Source organism: Pseudophryne corroboree, chromosome 1, assembly GCF_028390025.1.
Source record: "Pseudophryne corroboree isolate aPseCor3 chromosome 1, aPseCor3.hap2, whole genome shotgun sequence".
Lineage (NCBI taxonomy): Eukaryota > Metazoa > Chordata > Amphibia > Anura > Myobatrachidae > Pseudophryne > Pseudophryne corroboree.
Genome location: NC_086444.1, coordinates 709,435,488 through 709,446,656, shown reverse-complemented (window position 1 = coordinate 709,446,656; position 11,169 = coordinate 709,435,488). Strand labels below are relative to the sequence as shown.

Here is an 11,169-nt window from a genome sequence, read left to right as displayed (position 1 = left end):
CGGGGGGGGGGACAGCATGGCCAGCGCTCTGTGAGCTCCTGGCATGCCCTCTTTCTCCCTGTCTCCACTGAATAGATTCTCTGCTGCTCTGTGACAGGAGCCTCCCAATTGCCCCCCCCCCCTTCCCCCACCGCGGGACACTGCGGCCCGTGAGTGGGGCAGCGGGACAGTCCCCCCCAAAAAACTGGACTGTACCGCGAAAATCGGGACAGTTGGGAGGTATGATATAGTACTACTTAAAAGAGCAAAAAACAAAACACACACACACACACACACACACACACAAAACAACACTATTTTGCTTCACGTGCAATCAGACTCAATTAAATAAGTGTAATACAGCAAACACTTTGTGCTGTATGGATTTTGAGAACTGTGCCATGAATGTCTGCACTTTGAATCATAATCGAGTAGTTCAGGAATGGTTGTGGGCAATTGCATTAGATCATTCTCGACCCATTTTTGAGGGCACTAAGATTGTTACATTGTCTCATCATTACATTGTCACTGTCACCAGCTATCCAATTCATGCAGAAACTAATGATTAATAGAAGCAACCACTGTACTTAATTATTACTTTTTTATTTAAAAGTCAATAAAAACACAAATAGCACATATACACAAACATATTGCCCACAGTCTTACATCAGTCAATATGACTTGAATTTCAAATTGCACCTAACATCTAAGTGTAACCTATGCGACAATGGGGGTAATTCTGAGTTGATCGCAGCAGCAAGTTTGTTAGCAATTGAGCAAAACCATGTGCATTGCAGGTGTGGCAGATATAACATGTGTACAGAGAGTTAGATTTGGGTGGGTTATTTCATTTCTGTGCAGGGTAAATGCTGGCTGCTTTATTTTTACACTGCAATTTAGATTTTAGTTTGAATACACCCCACCCAAATTTAACTCTCTCTGCACATGTTATATCTGTCCCCTCTGCAGTGCACATGGTTTTGCCCAACTGCTAACAAATTTGCTGCTGCGATCAACTCAGAATTAGGCCCAATATTTTAGAAATAAATATGTACAAGCTTTGTATAGTTTCATAAAGTCAAATATCATTATCAAAATAAACCATAATATATGTAAAATTAGGCAGTGAAGTGGTATGGAGAACAAATATTTTACATGCAGTCGGGGGAAAATGAACAGGTAAAATAATTTTAGATGCAAAAAACACAATGACAAGACTTTTCATTACGGATTTATAGCATTAAAACAAAATTGTTTTGGCAAAGTACATTATAATCTGCAATTTATGTGTGTGTATATATATATATATATATATATACACACACACACACACACACACACACACACACACACACACACACACACACACATATATACATACATACATACATACATACATACATACATACATACACACACAGCTTAAGGCTCACAGCTCTGGTTATGAACAGTAATTGAACATATAATCAACTGCGATTATTACACATGACCACATATCCCATATCTGTACCTACAGTACAAGTAAGTAGTTCGTACCTGTATCTACATAATTAGAATTGAAGTTAAGATATAAAATGTATCTTTTTCCCAAAAATTTTTACATGGTTGTCGCCAATTTCAAAGGGCAAATTTTTATGGTGCTGGATTTCAGTGGGTAATATCTACCCCTCCAAGTCTTCCAAAAGATACCCTGCTTTCTCTCATGTCGATTGAAAGGGATGGAACTGAAATATTTACCATTAAGATTAGATTGACCACATGTGCTAAACCACCAGCCTCCTAGAAAGAAAAAAAGAAAGCAATTTAATTTTGAAAAAAATAAAATATCAGTAACACTTAAACTCAGTAATTTAAACTAGCTGGAAAAATATACCTCCAAACAAAGATAAAAAAAAATAAAAAAAAAAATCTATCTATCTATCTATCTATCTATCTATCTATCTATCTATCTGATACATACCTCTTGGTCAGTCTGGACATTGAGGCATTGTATACTAGTATACAAAATGATTTAGGTAGCATTCTCCTGCAGACTATCTCAACTGATTGCACTGAAATATTATTTAGCTAATTGGGTGATAAAGAATTATAGTATTGCCATAAGCATAAGGACTATAATCTGAGTGAGGGCATGACTCTTTGTTAAATCTTAGAGGTTGGTTGGTATGTTAGCTTGTTTTTTTTTTTAAACGGTTTCCTTGCTAGCCATTGCTGGGGGAGGGAACATTGGAGTTTGGGTGTAATTATTGCATTCACACATACCTCCAGAGCCGGCCATAGCTATAGGCAAACTAGGCAATTGCCTAGGGCATTTGACATGCCTAGGGGCATCAGCAGCTTCTGCTGATTAAAATGATATGCGGCATGCCTATATTCTGTGTGTAGCATTTCATATGCAGATACAGCCACAGTCTCACACAGTATATAGGCATGCAGCATATCATTTTAATCAGCAGAAGCTGCTTGTGCATCCTAGCCACATACCAATGCATTGCAAATAAGATGCATTTTCATAAAAAAAGGTGCCCGACGTTAGCATTGATGCAAGATTTGTGAGGACATATCTGTATCCAAGCAGAGGCAGAGGTCACAGTGTTAGTGGCAGTGTGAGTGCTGTGTGCATGTGAGTGGGTTGGTTGTGCAGTAGTGTTCGGAATATGTGTAAGGAGCATTATGTGTGTCATGTAAAAATGCATTAATAATGTGCAACATATGTGTAAGGGGCACTGTGTGTCATTACGTGTATAAGGGCATTAATAATGTGCAGCATATGTGTAACAGGGTACTACTGTATGTGTGTCATTATGTGTATAGGGGCACTAATAATGTGCAGCAAATGTGTAGGGGGCACTATACATGTCATTATGTGTATAAGGGCATTAATAATGTGCAGCATATGTGTAAGGGACATTATGTGTAAAAGGGCATTAATAAAGGTTGTCATAATGTTTAAGGCGCATTATGTTTATAAGGACATTAATAATGTGTCTCATATGTGTAAGGGGCATTACTGTGTGGAATTATGTGTATAAATGCATTACTAATGTGTGGCATTATGTGTATAAGGTGCTCTACTATGTGGCGTTGCGTATAGAAAGGACACTACTGTGTCATCTAATGTAAATAAAGAGCAATAGGGTGTGGTGTAATGTGAATAAGGAGCAATTCAGTGTGATGTAATGTGAATAAGGGGCTCTACTGTGAGGAGTAACGTTTATAAGGTAAAGTGATACTACTGTGGGATGTAATATGAATTATGGACACTATTGCATGATAAAATGTGAATAAAGTTGCAGTACTGTGTGGCGTAATTGGAATTGGGGTTACTATTGTGTGGCCATGCCCCTTGCCATCAAAATCACACCCCTTTTTGGGCTGTGCGCCAAATGTGCGAACTGTTCCTATTTAAAATATAGGGGGTACAAACCCAAAAATAAGGACTGCTATGGGTGAGGAGTGATGGTGCTGGGAAAGAGGTGCAAGGTCAGAGGCGGAACCAGCGGTGGTGCTAGGGGGGCACCAGCCAAAATCTTGCCTAGGGCATCATATTGGTTAGGGCCGGCTCTGCATACCTCCCAACATTTGAATGAAGAAAAACGGGACTCCTGCGCCCACGGTGAAAAAGGGGACATGACCTATGTGAAATGGGGCGTGGCTTTGCAGCAGTGACGTTATCGCAAGCCATGCCCTCATTTTGAGCCACTAAGGTGGCATGAGCAGCGCTCTGTGGGCTGCATGGCATCCCCCCTCTCCATAAAATACACACTGTGCGAATGCGTACAGTGTCTATTCAATGCTGCTCTGCTAGGCAGAGCAGTGATTGAAAGGAGCCTCCCAACTGTCCCCCTCACCGCGGGATACTGTGGCCCGCGGTTGGGACATCCCCAAAAAAAGGGACTGTCCTGCGAAAATTGGGACAGTTGGGATGTATGGTCACATTTTTGGTCTCATTATTTAAAGGGCATTAGGGAGGCTTGCTAATAGAGGATTGTTGGGTCCATCAATTCAAAGGATAGCAAAAATTCTAAACATAATTTTGACATTACACTGATGTTAAAACAAAGGAATACAGAAGGATAACATTCTACCCAAAATCTGGAACGCTGAAGGACTGCTTTCAAACAACAAACTACTCCACTTACTCTACACAGGCCTGGCACTACCCGCTCAGCAAAGGGATGCAGAGCAGGTAGGTGCCATGCTGGGGATCGCTCTCCCTGCTCTGCATCCCCGCTGCTGTGCCGCCCAGTCCCCCCTGCTGCTTCCAGCTGCTGTGCCTGTCACACTGACAGGTAGCGGCGTCAGCAGTATGAAGAAGCCTCCTCACCAGGATCCCCTCCCCCTGGTGACAGTGATATCTAAGCACTGAAAAGTGGGCAGGGCTACACGGGACCAGCAGTGCCACAGAGGAGGACATGCTGCTCCAGGTCCTGCCAGCCAGACTGTGATAAGTAAGTGAAGGGAGAGTGAGTGATAAAGTCTCTGTGTGTGTGTATGTATGTGTGGGGAGGAGGGGGGGGGGGGGAATGTGAATAAACTGCACTTGTGTGGGCGTTATGTGCTACTATTGGGGCATTAAGTGTAAGCTGCGCTACCACTGGGGGCATTATGTGTAAGCGGCGCTACTCCTGGGTTCGTTATGTATAAGCGGTGCTACTACTGGGTTTATGTGTAAGCGGCACTTCTACTGGTTCGTTATGTGTAAGCAGCACTCCTACTAGTGTTATTGGGGGTGGGGTGTTATTGGTAAGCAGCGCTACTACTGGGGCGTTTTGTGCAAGCTGCGCTACTACTGGGGCATTATGTGTAAGCAGTGCTTCTACTGGCACGTTATGTGTAAACAGCGCTACTACTGGGGCATTATGTGTAAGCAGTGCTTCTACTGGCACGTTATGTGTAAACAGCGCTACTACTGGGGCATTATGTGTAAGCTGCGCTACTACTGGGGCATAATGTGTAAGCTGCGCTACTACTGGGGCATTATGTGCAAGCGGTGCTTCTACTGGCATGTTATGTGTAAACAGCTACTGGGGGTGTTGTGTGTAAGCGGCGCTACTACTGGGGCGTTATAGAGTAACATAGTCGGTGAGGTTGAAAAAAGACTAGTAGTCCATCGAGTTCAACTGGAATTATATTGCATTCCCTATTCTATTTAGGGTAAAGGCTATATCCTCGTACATCTTTTTCCGTTAGAACTTTGTCTAACCCATTGTTAAATGCACGGACGCCAGTCCGCCATTACAACCTTATCTGACAGTGTATTCCATATTCGTATTGTCCTTACAGTGAAGAATCCCTTCCTGCGCTGAGTACAAAATTTCCTCTCCTTAAGCCTTAGCGGGTGTCCACTCATTTTGTGTAGAAGTCTCTTAGTAAACAACACACTTGATAGCTCCGCATATTGCCCCTTTATATATTTGTAAATATTAATTATATCTCCTTTTAGTTGTCTCATTTCTAGTGTAAACATATCTAAGCTTGAAAGCCTCTCCTCATAGTCCAGTGTCTCCAACCCCTTAATCAATTTGGTAGCTCGCCTCTGAACCGTTTCAAGTTCTAATATGTCTTTTTTGTAGTGTGGTGCCCAGAAATGTACACGGTACTCAAGATGAGGCCGTGCCAATGCTTTGTACAGTGGCAGGATTACCCTCTCATCCCTTGTCTCAATTCCCCTTTTAATGCATGCTAACACCTTATTTGCCTTTGTAGCTGCACTTTGACATTGTGTGTTGCCGCTAAATCTACTATCAATGAACAACCCCAAATCCTTTTTTAATACAGTTTCCCCTATTTTCTTACATGCGGAGGCGCTACTATTGGGGGCGTTACGTGTAAGCTGCAGTACTACTGGGGGCGTTACGTGTAAGCTGCGCTACTACTGGGGGCAGTACATGGCGCTGCTACTGGGGACGTTATGTGTACGCGGCGCTACTACTGGGGCGTTATGTGTAAGCAGCACTATTACTGGGTTCGTTATGTGTAAGCTGCGCTACTACTGGGGTCGTTTTGTAAAGTATGGGATGGCGCAAATTTATAGTTTGCAGGGGGGCGCTGAACACCCTAGCACCGGCACTGACTCTACACATCAAACAACTCCAGTCTGAGTAATCTGGACAGTTATAACTTAAATCTGTGTTAGAAAATCTGTAAGTCCTTTCCACTTCATCTGCAAATACTCATATTTATGTTTTTAGATTACAACATCTGGATTCTTAGCTGTACCAATGCAATTTTCCATTTACATATTTTTTAGTCATGTCTGAATTACCATTGCTTTTTCCCTACTCTCACAACCTCTCTCAATTCTAATAGTCTACTTTAAAACTCAATTTATACAACCTTATAATCTTAAAATTTTGCTTGAAACTTTATTATTGTCGTCAAACATACACACTTACCAATATTGTACTTTTACCGGCACTCCTGCAATTCTACTGTTCTGTCTCTATCATACAGTTTCCAATTTTTAAATACCTATTTACCTCATCCATGCTATGTCCAGTTTTTCATCAACCCTCCCCATCACTCTTTGTCTACTGAATCATTTATTTTGACCCCAGGTCATTCCATGTCAGTTCAACCAGGCCATGACACCCACCAACTCAGATTTCCATGTTATTTCGTACACTCGATACTTCCACATAGCTACAATGCCATATAAACTGTTTCTTCTCTAGTCCTCATAGTTTTTGAGATATACCACTTTTGGTGCTCTGTTTGTTGTGAGGTGTATCTTGAACAAAAAAATCCTATCTCCGTGCCTAATCTACATACTCCTTTGAAATGTTGACCCTTTGTCAATCAAAATAAGGAGATTCCAGAAAAAAAAATGTTTTAGCAAATCTTTCCTGACTCATTATACATTCCTTTACTTCATACTTAATATATTTTTGTGCACAAAAAAAAGTGGGTTCAATAAGCATTATCAACCTAAGGCAGATGAGTTATGTCCCTTTTTTGTTGAAATTGAACCTTAAAGAATACTTTGAAAGGCTATGAAATAAAAATAATGGGATTTTGATTGCCCGTATGAGTATTTTAATGTTTAAGTTCTCTCTTTATAAACAAAAATTACCATTAGGTATAATTTTGCTCACCAGGGGGAGTATTTTAATTTGTATATCTCTATATGTATTTATGTGCAGATTTCTTATTACACATAGGGGTCATTCCATGTCAATTCACCCAGGCATGACACCCATCGACTCGGATTTTCATGATACTTTGAACACGTGATACTATCACATAGTTATTAGCCCATGCCAATTTTTTCTTCTCTGGGCCTCACAGTTTTTGAGATATAGGGGTCAAAGTTTAAAAAAATTGCCGGGAAATGCCACTGCTGATGCTCCGTTTTTTCTGAGGTGTATCTGGAAAAGGAGTCACATGTGCCTAATCCACATATCACTTTGACATTTTGACCTTTTGTCAATCAAGATATGGAGATTCCAGTAAAAAATGTTTTATCAATCTTGCCTGACTCCGAGAGTTTATTATACATTCCTTTACTTCATACTTAATATGAACTGACATGAAATGATCCATAGGGAGGTATTCAATTAGCCACAATAACCCATTTTTGTGCGAAAAAAACTATTTACAGCAATAATTTATTGATGATAATGTTACAACGAATTTCACTTCATCTACTCTGACCAGGTGCAAAGTTGGGGAATATCTCTATTTTAAGGTAAAAATTTTAGCATTTGGGACCTCATTTAGTGAGGATTGCAAAATTTGTGACTTGCATTGCGCACGCACAAGTAAAAATAGTGACAGAAATTACGTACACATCAAATCCGGGCAACTACCGAAGAACTGCACATTTGCATTGCGCACACGCAAGTAAAAGTAGTGACAGAAATTGCATACACATCGTGATCACAATGCAGCCGTTGTTTGACTGACAAAGGTGGTGTTTCTGGGCGGAAACCTGCCGTTTTCTGGGTGTGTCTGAAAAAAAGCAAGCGTGCCCAGGTGTTTTTAAGGAGGTCCTCTGACGTCAGCGATGACCACTTCCAGACCCTGGTGTCGCAAGAATTGTGGATGAACTTTACTGGCGCAGATAGGAAAAATCTTCGATATTCAGGGAATTACTTACGGTTTTTCGATCAGCCCGCATTGCGATGCAGTTGCAATTTCTGCAATGGGTGATTTTTCTCCATTTCTGGGCGGCAACTATTTGATTGCAGCAACTGCTTTTTAGCAGATATTGCAATCCTTACTGATTAAGGTTCTTGGTTCAGAACCCCTGTGACATCCCTCTCCCCAATTACTAATTAGGTACTTTGAAGTTTTTAACAATTTTTAATTGCCCAATAATGACATGTCATTTTTGAGGTGAAAAAGTGCAAAGGGGTGGACTTTTGGGGTCAGGATATGTGACAGGTATATTGGGGTGCTTTATGACTGGGACAAGTGTTTTTAGGCTTGCAGGTGGGAGCAGTCAGCCTTTTTCCACTTTTTTAAGTCTCCTAAAATGACCCAAATATATACTTACACTGATTTTTATGTACCCCAAATTTAATAAAAGCACTTAATTTGCTGAAAAATATAGCTTTTATATTTTAGTCCCCATTTTTATAAATGATTTTGCGGCTAATTGAATACCCCCACATAATCTTGGATAATTCATACTAAATTAAGGACTTTCAAGAATTAATTTTCATTTATGATTAAGCCAAAAAATCATAGAATTATAATAAATGTATTCTTGGATGATCATAAAAATTTATATTTTCCTTACAAAAAAAATAAGATTTTAAACCTACCGGTAAATATTTTTCTCCTAGTCCGTAGAGGATGCTGGGGACTCCGTAAGGACCATGGGGTATAGACGGGCTCCGCAGGAGACATGGGCACTATGAAGAACTTTAGAATGGGTGTGCACTGGCTCCTCCCTCTATGCCCCTCCTCCAGACCTCAGTTAGAGAAACTGTGCCCAGAGGAGACTGACAGTACGAGGAAAGGATTTTGGTAACCTAAGGGCAAGATTCATACCAGCCCACACCATCCACACCGTATAACCAGAAATATACGCAACCAGTTAACAGTATGAACAAACAGTATCAGTCAGCGACTGATCTTAACTGTAACTTAACCCTTATGTAAGCAAGAACTATATAGAAGTCATGCAGAAATATGTCCGCACTGGGACGGGCGCCCAGCATCCTCTACGGACTAGGAGAAAAAGATTTACCGGTAGGTTTAAAATCTTATTTTCTCTTACGTCCTAGAGGATGCTGGGGACTCCGTAAGGACCATGGGGATTATACCAAAGCTCCAAACCGGGCGGGAGAGTGCGGATGACTCTGCAGCACCGATTGAGCAAACATGAGGTCCTCATCAGCCAGGGTATCAAACTTGTAGAATTTAGCAAAAGTGTTTGAACCCGACCAAGTAGCTGCTCGGCAAAGCTGTAAAGCCGAGACACCTCGGGCAGCCGCCCAAGAAGAGCCCACCTTCCTAGTCTAATGGGCCTTTACCGAATTTGGTACCGGCAGTCCAGCCGTAGAATGAGCCTGCTGAATCGTGTTGCAGATCCAGCGAGCAATAGTCTGCTTAGAAGCAGGAGCGCCAACCTTGTTGGCTGCATACAGGACAAACAGAGCTTCTGTTTTCCTAATTCGAGCCGTCCTGGCTACGTAAATTTTTAAGGCCCTGACTAAATCAAGGGATTTGGAATCCTCCAAATCTCCCGTAGCCACAGGCACCACAATAGGTTGGTTCATATGAAACGATGACACCACCTTAGGCAAAAATTGAGGACGAGTCCTCAATTCTGCTCTATCCACATGGAAAATGAGATAGGGGCTCTTATGAGACAAGGCCGCCAATTCGGACACCCGCCTTGCAGATACCAAGGCCAACAACATGACCACCTTCCAAGTGAGAAATTTTTACTCAACAGTTTGAAGAGGCTCAAACCAGTGAGATTTTAGGAATTGTAACACCACATTAAGGTCCCATGGTGCCACTGGGGGCACAAAAGGAGGCTGAATGTGCAGCACTCCCTTTACAAAAGTCTGGACTTCAGGGAGAGAAGCCAATTCTTTCTGGAAGAATAAAGAAAGGGCCGAAATATGTACCTTAATGGAGCCCAACTTTAGGCCCATATCCACTCCAGTCTGTAGAAAGTGGAGAAACCGGCCCAAGTGGAAGTCTTCCGTAGGAGCATTCTTGGCTTCACACCAAGAAACATACTTCCTCCAGATACGGTGATAATGTTTCGCCGTCACCTCCTTCCTAGCTTTTATCAGAGTAGGGATGACTTCCTCCGGAATACCCTTCCCAGCTAGGATTTGGCGTTCAACCGCCATGCCGTCAAACGTAACCGCGGTAAGTCTTGGAACACGCAGGGCCCCTGCTGTAACAGGTCCTCCCTGAGAGGAAGAGGCCATGGATCTTCTGTGAGCAGCTTCTGAAGATCTGAATACCAGGCCCTTCGAGGCCAATCTGGAACAATGAGTATTGTCTGCACTCTTCTTCGCCTTATGATTCTCAGTATCTTTGAAATGAGAGGAAGAGGAGGGAACACATAGACCGACTGAAACACCCATGGTGTCACGAGAGCGTCCACCGCTACTGCCTGAGGGTCCCTTGACCTGGCACAATACCTCCGAAGCTTCTTGTTGAGGCGTGACGCCATCATGTCTATTTGAGGAAGTCCCCAAAAACTTGTTATCTCTGCAAAAACTTCTTGATGAAGTCCCCACTCTCCTGGATGGAGATCGTGTCTGCTGAGGAAGTCTGCTTCCCAGTTGTCCACTCCCGGAATGAATACCGCTGACAGAGCGCTTACGTGATTTTCTGCCCAGCGCAGAATCCTGGTGGCTTCCGCCATTGCCACTCTGCTCCTTGTCCCGCCTTGGCGGTTTACATGAGCCACGGCTGTGACGTTGTCTGATTGAATCAGAACCGGTAGGTCGCGAAGAATATTCTCCGCTTGTCGTAGGCCATTGTATATGGCCCTCAATTCCAGTATGTTGATGTGCAGACAAGCCTCCTGGCTTGACCACAGTCCCTGAAAATTCCTTCCTTGTGTGACTGCTTCCCAACCTCGGAGGCTCGTGTCCGTGGTCATCAGAACCCAGTCCTGAATGCCGAACCTGCGACCCTCTAGAAGGTGAGCACTCTGGAGCCACCACAGGAGAGACACCCTGGCCCTGGGGGACAGAGTTATTTTTTTAT

At 42.5% G+C, this 11,169-nt stretch overlaps 1 protein-coding gene across 1 annotated transcript in view; it reads right to left on the bottom strand.

Annotated features, from left to right (window-relative positions):
* Window positions 1-566: 566 nt before the first annotated feature.
* ANGPTL4 (angiopoietin like 4) overlaps window positions 567-11,169 on the bottom strand; it is a 208,101-nt gene continuing 197,498 nt past the window's right edge. Inside the window, exon 7 of the mRNA XM_063914899.1 lies at window positions 567-1,758. Within this exon, the coding sequence (XP_063770969.1) occupies window positions 1,577-1,758 (182 nt within the window). The 3' untranslated portion in view covers window positions 567-1,576. The remainder of the gene's footprint in view (window positions 1,759-11,169) is intronic.